The sequence below is a fragment of the Ranitomeya imitator genome, chromosome 6 (genome assembly GCF_032444005.1).
Source record: "Ranitomeya imitator isolate aRanImi1 chromosome 6, aRanImi1.pri, whole genome shotgun sequence".
Classification (NCBI taxonomy): Eukaryota; Metazoa; Chordata; class Amphibia; order Anura; family Dendrobatidae; genus Ranitomeya; species Ranitomeya imitator.
This window is the reverse complement of record NC_091287.1, coordinates 447,426,015-447,444,895: the sequence shown is the minus strand read 5'-3', so window position 1 is coordinate 447,444,895 and position 18,881 is coordinate 447,426,015. Positions and strand designations below refer to the sequence as shown.

General features: G+C 43.3%; 1 protein-coding gene across 1 annotated transcript in view; it reads right to left on the bottom strand.

Moving 5' to 3' along the window:
* The window catches only part of TRIM55 (tripartite motif containing 55), a 234,433-nt gene that overhangs the window by 20,536 nt on the left and 195,016 nt on the right, over nt 1–18,881 (bottom strand). The window contains exons 5-8 of the mRNA XM_069732331.1: nt 18,093–18,326; nt 7,665–7,687; nt 7,461–7,585; nt 6,023–6,231 (exon numbers count right to left, since the gene is read on the bottom strand). Of these exons, the coding sequence (XP_069588432.1) occupies nt 6,023–6,231; nt 7,461–7,585; nt 7,665–7,687; nt 18,093–18,326 (591 nt within the window). The remainder of the gene's footprint in view (nt 1–6,022; nt 6,232–7,460; nt 7,586–7,664; nt 7,688–18,092; nt 18,327–18,881) is intronic.

The following is an 18,881-nucleotide window of genomic DNA, read 5'->3' as shown; positions in this document are numbered from 1 at the left end:
AGGTATATACTATATACAGGGCAGATGACACACAGATATATACTATATACAGGAGAGATGACACACAGGTATATACTATAAAAAGGAGGAGATGACATACAGGTACATACTATATACAGGAGGAGATGACATACAGGTATATACTATATACAGGAGGAGATGACACACAGGTATATACCATATACAGGAGCAGATTACCTACAGGTATATACTATATACAGGAGGAGATGACATACAGGTATATGCTATATATAGAAGATGACATACAGGTATATACTATATACAGGAGGAGATGACACACAGATATATACTATATACAGGGGAGATGACACACAGGTATATACTATATACAGGAGGAGATGACATACAGGTATATACTATATATAGAAGGAGATGACATACAGGTATAAACTATATATAGGAGGAGATGACATACAGGTATATACTATATATAGGAGGAGATGACATACAGGTATATACTATATATAGGAGGAGATGACATACAGGTATATACTATATACAGGGGAGATGACATACAGGTATATACTATATACAGGAGATGACATACAGGTGTATACTATATATAAGGGAGATGACAAACATGTATATACTGAGGTGAAAATGAGAGGTGTGAGGTGAAAATGAAAAGGTGTGAGTGCAAAATGAGAGGAGTGAGGGAAAATAGTGTAGTGATCGGAAAATGACAGATGTGAGGTCGAAATGACAAGTGTTAGGCGGGAATGAGAGGAGTGAGGGAGAAAAAGAGAGGTGTTGGGGAGAAAATGAGAGATGTGAGGGGGAAAATGAGAGGCGTGATGGGAAAATAAGAGAAGTGACGTGCTATCACTAACCACAGATATTTACTATGCCCAGGCAACGCCGGGCTCTTCAGCTAGTATATATATATATATATATATAACCAGTTGTGTGGAAAAGTGGTTGCCCCTTCCTGATTTCCTATTCTTTTGCATGTTTGTCACACTTAAATGTTTGAGATCACCGAACAAATTTAAATATTAGACAAAAGGTACCGTCACACTAAGCGACGCTGCAGCGATACCGACAATGATCTGGATCACTGCAGCGTCGCTGTTTGGTCGCTGGAGAGCTGTCACACAGACAGCTCTCCAGCGACCAACGATCCCGAGGTCCCCGGTAACCAGGGTAAACATCGGGTAACTAAGCGCAGGGCCGCGCTTTGTAACCCGATGTTTACCCTGGTTACCATCGTTAAAGTAAAAAAAACAAACGCTACATACTTACCTACCGCTGTCTGTCCCCGGCGCTGTGCTTCTCTGCTCTGGCTGTTTTTTTTACTTTAACGATGGTAACCAGGGTAAACATCGGGTTACTAAGCGCGGCCCTGCGCTTAGTTACCCGATGTTTACCCTGGTTACCAGCGAAGACATCGCTGAATCGGTGTCACACACACCGATTCAGCGATGTCTGCGGGGAGTCCAGCGACGAAACAAAGTTCTGGACTTTCTTCCCCGACCAGCGACAGCACAGCAGGGGCCTGATCGCTGCTGCCTGTCACACTGGACGATATCGCTAGCGAGGACGCTGCAACGTCACGGATCGCTAGCGATATCGTCTAGTGTGACGGTACCTAAAGATAACACAAGTAAACACAAAATGCAGTTTATAAATGAAGGTATCTATTATTAAGGGAAAAAGAAATCCAAAGCAATAGATAAAGCCGCCAGCCAATCGGAGGCTGGTAGCTGACGTCAGCGCGCACCTCACTGGCGTATGACATCATTGTCATTCACTTGCGAGTGTGCGCTTGAGATGCCTGAAGGGATCATCATCACTGCAGGTGTGCGGCAAGGTAAGAAGAAAGGTTTTTTTTTAAATTAAAAGAAATATGTTTCCCCGGCAGGAAGGAGACACATGGACCATGTGTCTCCATCCTGCCCGGGACAGAATGGAGACACGGGGGCAGGATGAGAGAGACTGGAGCAGGATGGGAGACATGGGGCAGAATGGAGACACTGGGTAGAATGGAGACACGGGGGCAGGATTGGAGACACGGGGCAGGATTGGAGACACGGGGCAAGACGGAGACATGGGGCAGGATGGGAGACATGGGGACAGAATGGAGACAAGGGGCAGAATGGAGACAAGGGGCAGAATGGAGACACAGGGGCAGGATGGGAGACATGGGGCAGAATGGGAGACACGGGGGCAGAATGGAGACAGGGGGCAAGATTGGAGACAGGGGGCAGGATAGAGACATGGTGCAGGATGGAGACAGATGGGGCAGGAATATGGGGCAGGATGGAGAAAGATGGTGCAAGATCATGGGGCAGGATGGAGACAGATGGGGCAGGATAGAGACACATGGTGCAGGATCATGGAGCAGGATAGAGACATATGGGGCAGGATCATGGGGCAGGATGGAGACGGGCAGGATTGGAGACACAGGGGGCAGGATAGAGACATGGTGCAGGATGGAGACAGATGGGGCAGGAATATGGGGCAGGATGGAGACAGATGGTGCAGGATCATGGGGCAGGAAGGAGACACATGATGCAGGAATATGCCCGGGACAGAATGGAGACACGGGGGCAGGATAAGAGAGACTGGAGCAGGATGGGAGACATGGGGCAGAATGGAGACACTGGGCAGAATGGAGACACGGGGGCAGGATTGGAGACACGGGGCAGGATTGGAGACATGGGGGCAGAATGGAGACACGGGGGCAAGACGGAGACATGGGGCAGGATGGGAGACATGGGGACAGAATGGAGACAAGGAACAGAATGGAGACACAGGGGCAGGATGGGAGACACGGGGCAGAATGGGTAACACGCGGGGGCAGAATGGAGACAGGGGGCAAGATTGGAGACACAGGGGGCAGGATAGAGACATGGTGCAGGATGGAGACAGATGGGGCAGGAATATGGGGCAGGATGGAGAAAGATAGTGCAAGATCATGGGGCAGGATAAAGACAGATGGGGCAGATCATGGGGCAGGATAGAGACACATGGTGCAGGATCATGGAGCAGGATGGAGACAGATGGGGCAGGATCATGGGGCAGGATGGAGACGGGCAGGATTGGAGACACAGGGGGCAGGATAGAGACATGGTGCAGGATGGAGACAGATGGGGCAGGAATATGGGGCAGGATGGAGACAGATGGTGCAGGATCATGGGGCAGGAAGGAGACACATGGTGCAGGAATATGGGGCAGGATGGAGACAGATGGTGCAGGATCATGGGGCAGGATGGAGACAGATGGGGCAGGATGGAGACATATGCAGCAGGATCATGGGGCAGGATGGAGACACATGGTGCAGGATCATGGGGCACGATGGAGGCAGATGGGGCAGGATCATGGGGCAGGATCATGGGCCAGATGGGTCAGGATCATGGGACAGATGGAGCAGGATCATGGGGCAGATGGGGCAGGATCATGGTGCAGATGGGGCAGGATCAAGGGACAGATTGGGCAGGATTATGGGACAGATGTGGCAGAATCATGGGACAGATGGGTCAGAATCATGGGACAGATGGGGCAGAATGGGGAGATCAGATGGGGCAGGATGAGACATCACATGGAAGCAGGATGGGAGAACATATGGCTGGAGCCAGGAATGAGACACATGGGGGCCAGGATGGGGGATATTATTACTGCAGTGAGGTATTTATTTTATTTTTTGAGGATAGTGTTTTAAATGGGGGAGGCGGTCCTGTTATTATGCAGAGCAACACTGTCGCCTTTTTTTCTTCATCTGGTGTAGTTTAGAATTTGGAAAAAAATACGTAATGTGTTCTGCAAGCAGAGCTCTAGATAACTGTGTTATTTCCTGCAGAGACGAGTCCTGGCTGGAAGAAGTGATGGCGGTCTGTGCTGGATGAAGATGAAAAGCAAAGATGAAGGACTTCACCTAGAGACGTCACTGGTGAGTCAGTAAGTTACCTGTACACTGACACTATACACTGTATACCATATACAGCGGTCCTGTGTACAATGTCACCAGTGATCACTGTATTACCTTTACACTATACACTATATACAGAGCTCCTCTGTATAATGTCACCAGTGATCACTGTATTACCTGTACACAGACACTGCATACTAAGTACAAATCTCCTGTGTATAATGGCACTTATGGTGATATTAGTATTGTGTTTTTTTTATTACTAATCAGTATTTTAGTATTCAGTCACTAAGTGGTGGTAATATGTTGTCTGGCCATGGTGTGGCAGTATTTGTTCCTTGTATGTGCTATTATTTGGTCACTATGTGGTGGTAATTGTGGTCTGGTCATAGTGTGGTGGTATTTGTTCCTTGTATGTGGTATTATTGGTCATCATGTGGTGGCAATATGTGGTCTGGACATGGGGCGGTGGCATTTGTCCTTTGTATGTGATATTATTTGGTCACTGTGGTGGTAATATTTGGTCTGGACATGGTGTGGTGGTATTTGTTCCTTGTGTGTGATATTATTGGTCATTTTAAAAATTGAAAAATAAATACAAATATACCTAAATTGTATTAGATATTTTAACAAATGATTAATAGGATAAAGTAGAGTAGGCCCTGGCCAAAAGAATCTACATTGTCGTGGTGGTGGCTTAAAAAATCTTTTCACTGTGGAGAGTTCGAGGGGTGGAGTATGAAGGGGGGTGCCAGTATGGGGCCCCAAAATTCCTAGTGGCAGCCCTGAGAACAGTTTTAGTTATACTGAGAATAATTTACACACTGGTGGACTCAATTTACTACATTTTGTGACTTCTGGAGGCAATTGGTGACTGAGGATTTTATTTAGGGATATCAGACTACAGGGTGCTGAATACTAACGCACATCACAATTTTCAGATTTATATTTTTAAAATGATTAGAAAACCATGTATAATTTCCTCTACACTTCAGAAATACTTGCTATTTTGTGCAGGTATATCACATGAAATCCTATTGAAATTTGTGGATGTAACGTGAAAAAATGTGGAAAAGTTCGAAGTACTGTATATAAAGTTTTAAAAAAAATGCACAGTTACACTTTAAGCAGGGTCTCAGTAAATTAGCTCTTACTGGATTGAGCATATATAATATTAAGTCAATTTACTTTTCCTCATTTATACAGACAATACATTGCAATAAATGTTGCATCAATTCTTTACATGTGCTGGGAATTGTTTCTACATTGCCACAGTCTCTTGACATAATCTTGAACAGATTGTCCACTACTCAGATATCCCTTTCTTAATTACTAGGTTCCCCCTTGTAAAATAAAAACATCTCATACTCACCTTTCATACCAGTTTCATACCAGTGCAGCAATGTTGGCCCCGGGTCTCTCAAGGCTTGCATAACATTTTAAAGCCACGTGAGCCCTGAAGCCAAACAAATGGCTGCTAATGGGCTAAAGTACTCACACCTCCCGTAAATGTCCGAGGTCTGTCTGAAGAAATTGAGAGCACAGCAGCCCAATAGTGGCTGCTTACTGGCTGCAGGGCTCTCATGGCATAACAATGTCACATGATCCTTTGGGGACCTAGTCCAAACATCACTGGAATGGAACTGGTGTGGAAGGTGAGTATAGGGTAATTTTATACAAGGTGGAATACAGTAATTAAGTAGTGGTTATCCTACTAGTGGACAGCCCCTTTAACATAGTCCACATGATCACATAAACATAAAGTTATCAGATTCCCTCTAACAAAGATTGTTCATATGATGTGATGACCGGGAAAAAACAGTCTCGATTGGTTACACAATAACTGAATTACATTTACCACAATATCTGATATGTAGTGTGTCCAACTTTAGTGGATGTCAAGATGATCGTTAATAATGTTAATCTGTTTTTTATGGTTATTTATTAAAACTGCCATGGTCAAGTTCTCCACTATACAGTATGTGGCCTAAATCACTGAATATATTGTTCTTCAACTCCAAACTTAAGTAACATTATTATCCTCTGCATCTTCATTGGGGTTAACAATATGTTAATAATTAGCACAAGTGTCACAAACAGGTACATTATTAGTTTGTGTTATGTCTATATTACTTGTGGGGCGGGGGGACTTGGAGTTGGCTGTCCTGCTTCCTGAGATGTGGTTTGTTCTTCGGTTTGGCTTGTAGCTTTAGCTGTGGTCTCCGATGCAGGGGCAGGTTTTTGGGTCACTTTTTTTTCTGAGGTTTCTTCTTCACCTGACGACTCTGTATGAGCTTCTTCGGAGTCCTCATCCTCTGCCAATTCTTCTTCCTCCTCTTCACCTTAGGAAAAAAAAAAGAAAATATAAAGTTGTATTATTTACATCTTCTGACTAATAAAACAAATAATCAATCATATGTAGCTTGGTTGTAAAATAGTTTTTTGCTGTCTTCATTTTGCAGAAGCGGACGCAGTTCCTGTAGTCATCTGGAAACTCACAACAAGCAAAACAGTTGCTGATGGATCTTGCTGTAGGTTCAATATTATTTTGTTAATACATAGAGATCTGATGCTATAATATACAGTATATTCAAGTGTTGATAAGGCTAATGCAAGGCTGCCTGTGATATTATTGATATTAATGGACAATCAGATTCCAACTTGGTCCAATCAGAATGCTTGCTATAATATACTGCCATATATAAAGTGAAAATAGGCAAGAAGAAAAAGAGTGAACATGTATTAAAAATATTTTACATTTCACCATTACTAATGGTAGTCACAAATAGACCTACATTTTATTTAGAACCTCAAAAAACAGGTGTTATTCGGATGAGCTAAAAGTATAAGAAGCTGTGACCTCTCAGATATATCTCCTTATAAATTTAATAACAGTGTAGATGTTCTTGATACAAATAAAAAGCACAACACCAATGGAAATCTAACTGACCTCATGCAAAGTTGGTGAGGTCTATCAGGATTTGTTGGCATCCGTCATAGCTGTTATAATAACTGTGCTAAAGCTAATCCGTCAGCTAGTTTTTGATTTGTAATCTGACAGCAGCAATACATAGGGACAGAGACCCTGATTTCACTGATGTATCACTTAGTTTATTGGGTGCAGCAGACATGATAGAATCAGTTTTCTCTGTTGCAGATCTAGTACTGCTCAGTTGTTCCTCTTTGTATATCCCCGCTGCACCACAGTTTTCAGTGTACAGTGTATAGTGACAAAGAGCAGCTAATCAGTGCTGGTGGTGTGGTTGGACTAGTAGGCACAAGGCACCTAGTCCTTTAGATTATATTGAAACAGCAAAACACAGCCCAGTAAGTGACACATAACTGGAAACCGGGTTTCTGCTCCTACATTACAGTGTTCTCAGATTACAGAGCAAAATCCTTGTGACAGATTCCCTTTAAAAATAAAAGCCACAACGGTAATGTAAAAAGAGTGAAAATAAGTGTTAGATATAAATTATGTCTTTACATTTTATTTTTTTTAACCTGCTGTGAATAATTATTCCTCTATTAAATCTAAATATGAAATTGGAATAGAAAAAAAAGTACATACCCCTATAAAAGTAAATTTCCCTAATTATTCTCTCTTCTCGGTTGAGGTCCACTGTCAGATGACTCATATTATCGTATCCGGGCTCAATTTTTTCCATTTGGAATCCTCTAGATGCTTCTGTAATCCTAAAACATTTAACATTGTGTGTCAAGAGGCGTAAGCTAATACAAAACAATAGGCATGTTTAGAATTGTGGCTACTTACTTTTGTAGCAAACCTTTAGAATTCTGTGGATTAAAAAAAGGAAACATTATAGCATTATACTGGGATGCAAATAATGATATTTCTGTTGGTAATGAAAAAAGTTAACAATCTTCTTCAGAATGCTGCACTCAAAAGAATGGGCTGGAGAAGAGCACTCATGCTATATATTATCCAAGTGTTCGGTTTTATGTTACATCCCAGCCTACTTGGTGCTGTAGCTGCTACCAGCCAGCGCCTAGTTTCATGGCAGCAGGTGGAAGAACAGCTGCGGATAGCACTTACGAGAGCTCACGTCGCCATCTGATGTCCAGAGGAATGGGCTCAGTATCAACATGATCTGCGTCTCCTTATAGGCTGCCTGTAGCCATGTGCTTGGGATAGTAGGAACACCACATGTACCAAAGTGACTATGTTGTTAGTGTATTCCTACGTAATATCCATGACAAGGTGAATAATTTTATCTTGTATCAATCCTGTCTGCAGTATGGAGGTGGATGTCAACCAATAGGAAAGGAAGGAGCAAAAACTCAGGAAGTGTTTGTAACTCCAATAGTTAAAAGGGAACCTATCCCCTCCAAAAATACTACCTACCTGCAGGTATAGGGTTAATCTACAGTTATTATCATTTAAGTCATTTCTGGCAGGCTTACTGGAGCAGCAGATACAGGGGAAGATGAAGTTTTTTCTCCCTGTAGCCGCCTGCCGGATGTTTCAGTCACTGCTCATTACACAATGAGTGCACTGATAAAACTTCCCAGTACATTGATTGACAATTGTCTTTGTAGCATGTATGGGCAGCATTTGTGCAGCGCCTGTATGCTGTCCATCGTGAGCGTGCAGTGTGTGTGTGTGTGTGTGTGCAGCACAGACTGCCAATCAAGGACTACAACTGGGCTCACTGTGTAGTAAGCGGTGACTGTAACTGCTCCCTGCATCGCTCCAATGACAGGAAGCAAGCAGCTGCAGGGAGAAAATAACTTCATTTTCTCCCCGTAGCCGCTGCTCCAGCAACCTTGCCAGACATGACTCACATGCTATATATCTGCACATTATCAGGTAAAAAAATTTTTTGGAAGTGACAGTTTCCCCTAATATGAAATTATTGGAATAATGCATATTATTGAATATAAAGGGTGGGCCATTTACTGTATATAGATACACCTAAATAAAATGAGAATGGTTGGTGAAATCAACGTCCTGTTTGTGGCACATTAGTATATGGGAGAAGGAAAACTTTTTTAACCCCTTCCCGACCTTTGACGTCACGTAGGCGTCATGAAAGTCGGTGCCAATCCGACCCATGACGCCTATGTGGCGTCATGGAAAGATCGCGTCCCTGCAGGCCGGGTGAAAGGGTTAACTCCCATTTCACCCGATCTGCAGAGACAGGAGGAGTGGTAGTTTAGCCCAGGGGGGGTGGCTTCACCCCCTCGTGGCTACGATCGCTCTGATTGGCTGTTGAAAGTGAAACTGGCAATCAGAGCGATTTGTAATATTTCACCTATTATAACGGGTGAAATATTACAATCCAGCCATGGCCGATGCTACAATATCATCGGCCATGGCTGGAAATACTAATGTGCCCCCAGCCCACCCCACCGATCGCCCCCCCAGCCCTCCGATCTGGCCGGTACACTGCCCCGCTCCCCTCCGTCCAGTGCTCCGCTCCCCCCCGTGCTCTTGTCCACTCCCCCCGTGCTTCAATCACCCCCCCGTGCTCCGATCACCCCCCCTGCACTCCGATCCACCCCCCTCCGTGCTCCGTTCCACCCCCCCGTGCTCCGTTCCACCACCCCGTGCTCCGTTCTACCCCCCCGTGCTCCGTTCCACCCCTCCCGCGCTCCGATTCACCCCCCCATGCTCCGATCCCCCCCGTGCTCCCCCCCCACCCTATCATACTTACCGATCCTGCCGGGGTCCGTCCGTCTTCTCCCCGGGCGCCGCCATCTTCCAAAATGGCGGGCGCATACGCAGTGCGCCCGCCGAATCTGCCGGCCAGCAGATTCGTTCCAAAGTGCATTTTGATCACTGAGATATAATCTATCTCAGTGATCAAAATAAAAAAAATAATAAATGACCCCCCCCTTTGTCACCCCCATAGGTAGGGACAAGTTAGGGGTAGGGGTAGGGTTAGGGGTAGGGTTAGGGGTAGGGTTAGGGTTAGGGTTAGGGGTAGGAGTAGGGTTAGGGGTAGGGTTAGGGCTAGGGTTAGGGGTAGGGGTACGGTTAGGGTTAGGGGTAGGCTAGGGGTAGGGTTAGGGGTAGGGTTAGGGTTTCGGTATGTGCACACGTATTCTGGTCCTCTGCGGATTTTTCCGCTGCGGATTTGATAAATCCGCAGTGCTAAACCGCTGCGGATTTATGGCGGATTTACCGCGTTTTTTCTGCGCATTTCACTGCGGTTTTACAACTGCGATTTTCTATTTGAGCAGTTGTAAAACCGCTGCGGAAACCGCACAAAGAAGTGACATGCTGCGGAATGTAAACCGCTGCGTTTCCGTGCAGTTTTTCCGCAGCATGTGTACAGCGATTTTTGTTTCCCATAGGTTTACATTGAACTGTAAACTCATGGGAAACTGCTGCGGATCCGCAGCGTTTTCCGCAGCGTGTGCACATACCTTTAAAATTAGGCCATGTGCACACGGTGCGGATTTGGCTGCGGATCCGCAGTGGATTGGCCGCTGCGGATTCGTAGCAGTTTTCCATCAGGTTTACAGTACCATGTAAACATATGGAAACCAAATCCGCTGTGCCCATGGTGCGGAAAATACCGTGCGGAAACGCTGCGTTGTATTTTCCGCAGCATGTCAATTCTTTGTGCGGATTCCGCAGCGTTTTACACCTGTTCCTCAATAGGAATCCGCAGGTGAAATCCGCACAAAAAACACTGGAAATCCGCGGAAAATCCGCAGGTAAAACGCAGTGCCTTTTACCCGCGGATTTTTCAAAAATGATGCTGAAAAATCTCACACGAATCCGCAACGTGGGCACATAACCTTAGGGTTAGGGTTGGAATTAGGGTTGTGGTTAGGGGTGTGTTGTGATTAGGGTTATGGCTACAGTTGGGATTAGGGTTAGGGGTGTGTTGGGGTTAGGGTTAGGGCTGTGATTAGGGTTATGGCTACAGTTGGGATTAGGGTTAGGGATGTGTTGGGGTTAGGGTTAGGGCTGTGATTAGGGTTATGGCTACAGTTGGGATTAGGGTTAGGGATGTGTTGGGGTTAGGGTTAGGGTTAGGGCTATGATTAGGGTTATGGCTACAGTTGGAATTAGGGTTGTGGTTAGGGTTAGGGGTGTGTTGGGGTTAGGATTGTGGTTAGGGGTGTGTTGGGGTTAGGGTTGTGATTAGGGTTATGGCTGCAGTTGGGATTAGGGTTAGGGGTGTGTTGGGGTTAGTGTTGGAGGTAGAATTGAGGGGTTACCACTGTTTAGGCACATCAGGGGTCTCCAAACGCAACATGGCGCCACCATTGATTCCAGCCAATCTCGTATTCAAAAAGTCAAATGGTGCACCCTCAATTCCGAGCCCTGACGTGTGCCGAAACAGTGGTTTACCCCCACATATGGGGTATCAGTGTACTCAGGACAAACTGCGCAACAATTACTGGGGTCCATTTTCTCCTGATAACCTTGTAAAAATAAAAAAATGCTTGCTAAAACATCATTTTTGAGGAAAGAACAATGATTTATTATTTTCACGGCTCTACGTTGTAAACGTCTGTGAAGCACTTGGGGGTTCAAAGTGCTCACCACATATCTAGATAAGTTCCTTGGGGTGTCTAGTTTCTAAAATGGGGTCACTTGTGGGGGGTTTCTACTGTTTAGGCACACCAGGGGCTCTGCAAACGCAACGTGACGCCCGCAGACCATTCCATCAAAGTCTGCATTTCAAAAGTCACTACTTCCCTTCTGAGCCCCGACGTGTGCCCAAACAGTGGTTTACCTCCACACATGGGGTATCAGCGTACTCAGGAGAAACTGAACAACAACTTTTGGGGTCCAATTTCTCCTGTAACCCTTGGGAAAATAAAAAATTCTGGGCTAAATAATTATTTTTGAGGAAAGAAAATGTATTTATTATTTTCACGGCTCTGCATTATATACTTCTATGAAGCACTTGGGGGTTTAAAGTGCTCACCACACATCTAGATAAGTTCCTTTCGGGGTCTAGTTTCCAAAATGGGGTTACTTGTGGGGGGTTTCTACTGTTAAGCCACATCAGGGGCTCTGCAAACGCAACGTGACGCCCACAGAGCATTCCATCAAAGTCTGCATTTCAAAACGTCACTACTTCACTTCCGAGCCCCGGCATGTGCCCAAACAGTGGTTTACCCCCACATATGGGGTATCAGCGTACTCAGGAGAAACTGGACAACAACATTTGGGGTCAAATTTCTCCTGATACCCTTGGAAAAATAAAAAATTGCAGGCTAAAAGATCATTTTTGAGAAAATATTTTTTTTTTTTTTTCATGGCTCTGCGTTATAAACTTCTGTGAAGCACTTGGGGGTTCAAAGTCCTCACCACACATCTAGATTAGTTCCTTTGGTGGACTAGTTTCCAAAATGGGGTCATTTCTGGGGGATCTCCAATGTTTAGGCACACAGGGGCTCTCCAAACGTGACATGGTGTCCGCTAATGATTGGAGCTAATTTTCCATTTAAAAAGCCAAATGGCGTGCCTTCCCTTCCGAGCCCTGCCGTGCGCCCAAACAGTGGTTTACACCAATATATGGGGTAACAGCATACTCAGGACAAACTGGACAACAACATTTGGGGTCCAATTTCTCCTATTACCCTTGGCAAAATAGGAAATTCCAGGCTAAAAAATCATTTTTGAGGAAAGAAAAATTATTTTTTATTTTCATGGCTCTGCGTTATAAACTTCTGTGAAGCACCTGGGGGTTTAAAGTGCTCAATATGCATCTAGATAAGTTCCTTGGGGGGTCTAGTTTCCAAAATGGGGTCACTTGTGGGGGAGCTCCAATGTTTAGGCACACAGGGGCTCTCCAAACGCGACATGGTGTCCGCTGACAATTGGAGCTAATTTTCCATTTAAAAAGTCAAATGGCGTGCCTTCCTTTCCGAGCCCTGCCGAGTGCCCAAACAGTGGTTTCTCCCCACATATGAGGTATAGGCGTACTCGGGAGAAATTGCCCAACAAATTTTATGATCCATTTTATCCTATTGCCCATGTGATAATGAAAAAATTGAGGCGAAAAGAATTTTTTTGTGAAAAAAAAGTACTTTTTCATTTTTACAGATCAATTTGTGAAGCACCTGAGGGTTTAAAGTGCTCACTAGGCATCTAAATAAGTTCCTTGGGGGGTCTAGTTTCCAAAATGGGGTCACTTGTGGGGGAGCGCCAATGTTTAGGCACACAGGAGCTTTCCAAACGCGACATGGTGTCCGCTAACGATGGAGATAATTTTTCATTCAAAAAGTCAAATGGCGCTCCTTCCCTTCCGAGCCTTACCATGTGCCCAAACAGTGGTTTAACCCCACATGTGAGGTATCGGTGTACTCAGGAGAAATTGCCCAACAAATTTTAGGATCCATTTTAGCCTGTTGCCCATGTGAAAATGAAAAAATTGAGGCTAAAATAATTTTTTTGTGAAAAAAAAGTACTTTTTCATTTTTACGGATCAATTTGTGAAGCACCTGGGGGTTCAAAGTGCTCACTATGCATCTAGATAAGTTCCCTGGGGCGTCTAGTTTCCAAAATGGGGTCATTTGTGGGGGAGCTCCAATTTTTAGGCACACGGGGGCTCTCCAAACATGACATGGTGTCCGCTAAAGAGTGGAGCCAATTTTTGATTCAAAAAGTCAAATGGCGCTCCTTCCCTTCCAAGCCCTGCCGTGCGCCCAAACAGTGGTTTACCCCCACATATGAGGTATCAGCGTACTCAGGACAAATTGGACAACAACTTACATCATTCAGTTTCTCCTTTTACCATTGGGAAAATAAAAAAATTGTTGCTAAAAGATAATTTTTGTGACTAAAAAGTTAAATGTTCATTTTTTCCTTCCATGTTGCTTCTGCTGCTGTGAAGCACCTGAAGGGTTAATAAACTTCTGGAATGTGGTTTTGAGTACCTTGAGGGGTGCAGTTTTTAGAATGGTGTCACTTTTGGGTATTTTCAGCCATATAGACCCCTCAAACTGACTTCAAATGTGAGGTGGTCCCTAAAAAAATGGTTTTGTAAATTTCGTTGTAAAAATGAGAAATCGCTGGTCAAATTTTAACCCTTATAACTTCTTAGCAAAAAAAAATTTTGTTTCCAAAATTGTGCTGATGTACAGAAAACATGTGGGAAATGTTATTTATTAACTATTTTGTGTCACATAACTCTCTGGTTTAACAGAATAAAAATTCAAAATGTGAAAATTGCGAAATTTTCAAAATTTTCGCCAAATTTCCGTTTTTATCACAAATAAACGCATAATTTATTGACCTAAATTAACCACTAACATGAAGCCCAATATGTCACGAAAAAACAATCTCAGAACCGCTAGGATCCGTTGAAGCGTTCCTGAGTTATTACCTCATAAAGGGACACTGGTCAGAATTGCAAAAAACGGCAAGGTCTTTAAGGTCAAAATAGGCTGGGTCATGAAGGGGTTAAGATGGGTGGTGACCATGGTGGCCATTTTGAAGTTGCCCACCTTGGATCCAACCTTATTTTTTCCAATGGGAAGAGGGTCATGTGACACATCAAACTTGTTGAGAATTTCACAAGAAAAACAGTGGTGTGCTTGATTTTAACGTAACTTTATTCGTTCATAAATTATTTACAAGTTTATGACCACTTATAAAATGTGTTCAAAGTGCTGCCCATTGTATTTGATTGTCAATGCAACCCTCTTCTCCCACTCTTAACACACTGATAGCAACACTGCAGAAGAAATGCTAGCACAGGCTTCCAGTATCCGTGGTTTCACATGCTGCACATCTCGTATCTTGACAACATAGACAATTGTCTTCAGATGACCCCAAAGATAAAAGTCTAAGGGGGTCAAATCGGGAGACGATGGTGGCCATTCAACTGGCCCGCGATGACCAATCCACTTTCCAGGAAACTGTTCATGTAGGAATGCTCGGACCTGACACCCATAATGTGGTGGTGCACCATTTTGCTTGAAAAATTCTGGGAACATGCCATTTTCAGTGCATAAAGAGGGCAACACATCATCATCATGATGGTTGTCGTGGGCCAGTTGAATGGCTACCAAGGTCTCCCAATCTGACCCTCTTAGACTTTTATCTTTGGGGTCATCTGAAGGCAATTGTCTATGCTGTAAGGATACGAGATGTGCAGCATCTGAAACAATGGATACTGGAAGCCTGTGCTCGCATTTCTTCTGCTGTATTGCTATCAGTATGTCAATATGGGTGAAGAAGGTTGCATTGCCAATCCAACACAATGAGCAGCACTTTGAACACATTTTATAAGTGGGCATAAACTTGTAAATAACTCATGAAAGGATAAAGTTATGTTAAAACCAAGAACACCATTGTTTTTCTTGTTAAATTCTCAATAAGCTTGATGTGTCACATGACCCTCTTCCCATTGAAAAAAATAAAGTTAGATCCAAAATTCATGGACCCGTAGAAGCACTCTTGTATAGCGCGAAACGGCCGTCGTCTCATCTGCCGCACTCTCCTCTGTTACCCTTCACTCCCCCGTGCCGTGAAGAATGTACCGCTTGGTGTTGCAATAAAGGACACTTGAAACTGCATCTTGGTGAGTGCATTTGCGTTTCTTTCTTTACTGGAAAACTATGAATTAACACATGTGGAATTATATGCTTAAGAAAAAAGTGTGAAACAACTGAAAATATGTCTTATATTCTAGGTTCTTCAAAGTAGTCACCTTTTGCTTTGATGACTGCTTTGCACACTCTTGGCATTCTCTTGATTAGCTTCAAGAGGTAGTCACCGGTAATGGTTTTCACTTCACAGGTGTGCCCTGTCAGGTTTAAGACGTGGGATTTCTTGCCTTATAAATGGGGTTGGGACCATCAGTTGTGTTGTGCAGAAGTCTGGTGGATACACAGCTGATAGTCCTACTAAATAGACTGTTAGAATTTGTATTATGGCAAGAAAAAAGCAGCTAAGTAAAGAAAAACGAGTGGCCATCATTACTTTAAGAAATGAAGGTCAGTCAGTCTGAAAAATTGGGAAAACTTTGAAAGTGTCCCCAAGTACAGTGGCAAAAACCATCAAGCGCTTCAAAGAAACTGGCTCACATGAGGACCGCCCCAGGAAAGGAAGACCAAGAGTCACCTCTGCTCCTGAGGATAAGTTTATCCGAGTCACCAGCCTCAAAAATTGCAGGTTAACAGCAGCTCATATTAGAGACCAGGTCAATGCCACACAGAGTTCTAGCAGCAGACACATCTCTACAACAGCTGTTAAGAGGAGACTTTGTGCAGCAGGCTTTCATGGTAAAATAGCTGCTAGGAAACCACTGCTTAGGACAGGCAACAAGCAGAAGAGACTTGTTTGGTCTAAAGAACACAAGGAATGGACATTAGACCAGTGGAAATCTGTGCTGAGTCCAAATTTGAGATCTTTGGTTCCAACCACCGTGTGTTTGTGCGACGCAGAAAAGGTGAACCGATGAACTCTACATGCCTGGTCCCCACGGTGAAGCATGGAGGAGGAGGTGTGATGGTGTGGGGGTGCTTTGCTGGTGACACTGTTGGGGATTTATTCAAAATTGAAGGCATACTGAACCAGCATGGCTACCACAGCATCTTGCAGCGGCATGCTATTCCATCCGGTTTGCGTTTAGTTGGACCATCATTTATTTTTCAACAGGACAATGACCTCAAGCACACCTCCAGGCTGTGTAAGGGCTATTTGACCAAGAGGGAGAGTGATGGGGTGCTACGCCAGATGACCTGGCCTCCACAGTCACCAAACCTGAACCCAATCGAGATGGTTTGGGGTGAGCTGGACCGCAGAGTGAAGGCAAAAGGGCCAACAAGTGCTAAGCATCTCTGGGAACTCCTTCAAGATTGTCGGAAGACCATTCCCGGTGACTACCTCTTGAAGCTCATAAAGAGAATGCCGATAGTGTGCAAAGCAGTCATTAAAGCAAAAGGTGGCTGCTTTGAAGAACCTAGAATAGAAGACATAATTTCAGTTGTTTCACATGTTTTTGTTCAGTATATAATTCCACATGTGTTAATTCATATTTTGATGCATCCAAAGGAAGAAGAAAGCAGCAACACTTCCGTTATGTGACGAAGAAACCTTAGTCCTTTATTTCCAATATAAATTCATGGACAAGGTAGTGAGGGCAGGGACAGTGCAAGTAAAAGGACCTTTTACTTGCACTGCCCCTGCCCTCATTACCTTGTCCATGAATTTTGTAACCTGTAGACTGACATAGAATGACTCTCTAAAATGGCCATTTTTTGAGGAAAGGGCTGATGTCATTCTTTGTTTCTACATGATATATACAGCTATCATTAGACACAAATTTTTATATAACAAAAACACTCCTTTGTTCCTCCTTTTTTTGAATATGATATATTCAGCTGCCTGAAGTGTTGTGAACCTAGCAAGTAGCACTAGCAAACAGTTATGTGACATGCAATGTTTCAACATATGGCTGAATTCACACTTTTGCAGTTTTGCAACAGAAAGTTGCAAATCAATCACTCAGATAAAATAATAAAAAATAATAATTCTTGCTCAATTAGCTTAGAGCCTTGATTTATCTTTATTTGTACCTTTTTTAGTAAAAGTTTGAGATTCAGACATTTTATGTGTTATCCAATTTGCTTATGGCTTTTCCACCATTTTTTACACAATTTTTAACGTTTGCTCTATAAAGTGGGTGTTGGCTATTTGATCAGTTGAGACTTTTCAAAATGTTGCAAAATTATTGTGCGATTGTACTCCAGTGCGCCAGTGGACAACAAAATCTTTTTGCGCAATTGAAGACTAGATGCATATGCACTGGCCGATTATCGAGATTGAATGTTCCTTTCTTTTTTTATAGATCATATGACTTAGAATGCCAATAACTTATCAGCACACTCTGTGGACCTAGGGGTGTCCCTTATTTGGACCATATTAATAGCACCATGAAATGCATTGTATGTTGAACCCTTGGTAACAGATACCTCTCCTGATTACAACAATTTTGGGGATCATACCAGAGTGCCAATCTGTGTTCATGTTATTTTCATAACGGAGATTTTTAACAAAATAGTAAGGTCAAAAGAGGATGCAATTTAATCGACCTATATTTACAAGTGCTAAAAGCACAATGAAACATAATGTAAGCAACTTTGAAGCCAAGTGGGACTGAACAACCCAGAACCCACCAGTCACGGGGCTCTACAATAGTCAAAGGTTTATTTAACCATATCTGAGGCATAATGTTAATCACATGCATTCCTATACACTCACCTGAAGGAACATCGCCATTTCAGGCTCATCCATGAACTGAATTCCTGATTCTACCAGTTTCGCGACCGTTTCCATATGATCTGAATACTTTTTCATTAAAGACTTGACATATTCAAGTTTCTTCTCTTGGTCTCTAGTGATAATCTGAGTCAGTTCACCTTTCCTTTCTTCAAGAAGTGCATATAAAAAATCAAATTTCTCACAAAGCTGTTCTTTCTGTCTCCGGCAGTTTTCCTAAAAGACAAAGAACGGTAACTAAAATGTTGCATTGTATACGCATTATAAGCTGTTACAGTGAAAAGAGAAAATAAAAATGTATATGAAAATGAGTATGTCTATGTGCATATATATGTATATTTCTATGTCTGTGTGTGTGTGTATATCTGTTTGTATGTGCGTGTATATATGTGTATACGTGTGTGTACAGTGCCTACAAGTAGTATTGAACCCCCTGCAGATTAAGCAGGTTTAATAAGATGCAAATAAGTTAGAGCCTTCAAACTTCAAACAAGAGCAGGATTTATTAACAGATGCATAAATCTTACAAACCAAAAAATTTTGTTGTTCAGTTACATTTTTATAAATTTTAAACATAAAAGTGTGGGTCAATTATTATTCAACCCCTAGGTTTAATATTTTGTGGAATAACCTTTGTTTGCAATTACAGCTAATAATCGTCTTTTATAAGACCTGATCAGGCCGGCACAGGTCTCTGGAGTTATCTTGGCCCACTCCTCCATGCAGATCTTCTCCAAGTTATCTAGGTTCTTTGGGTGTCTCATGTGGACT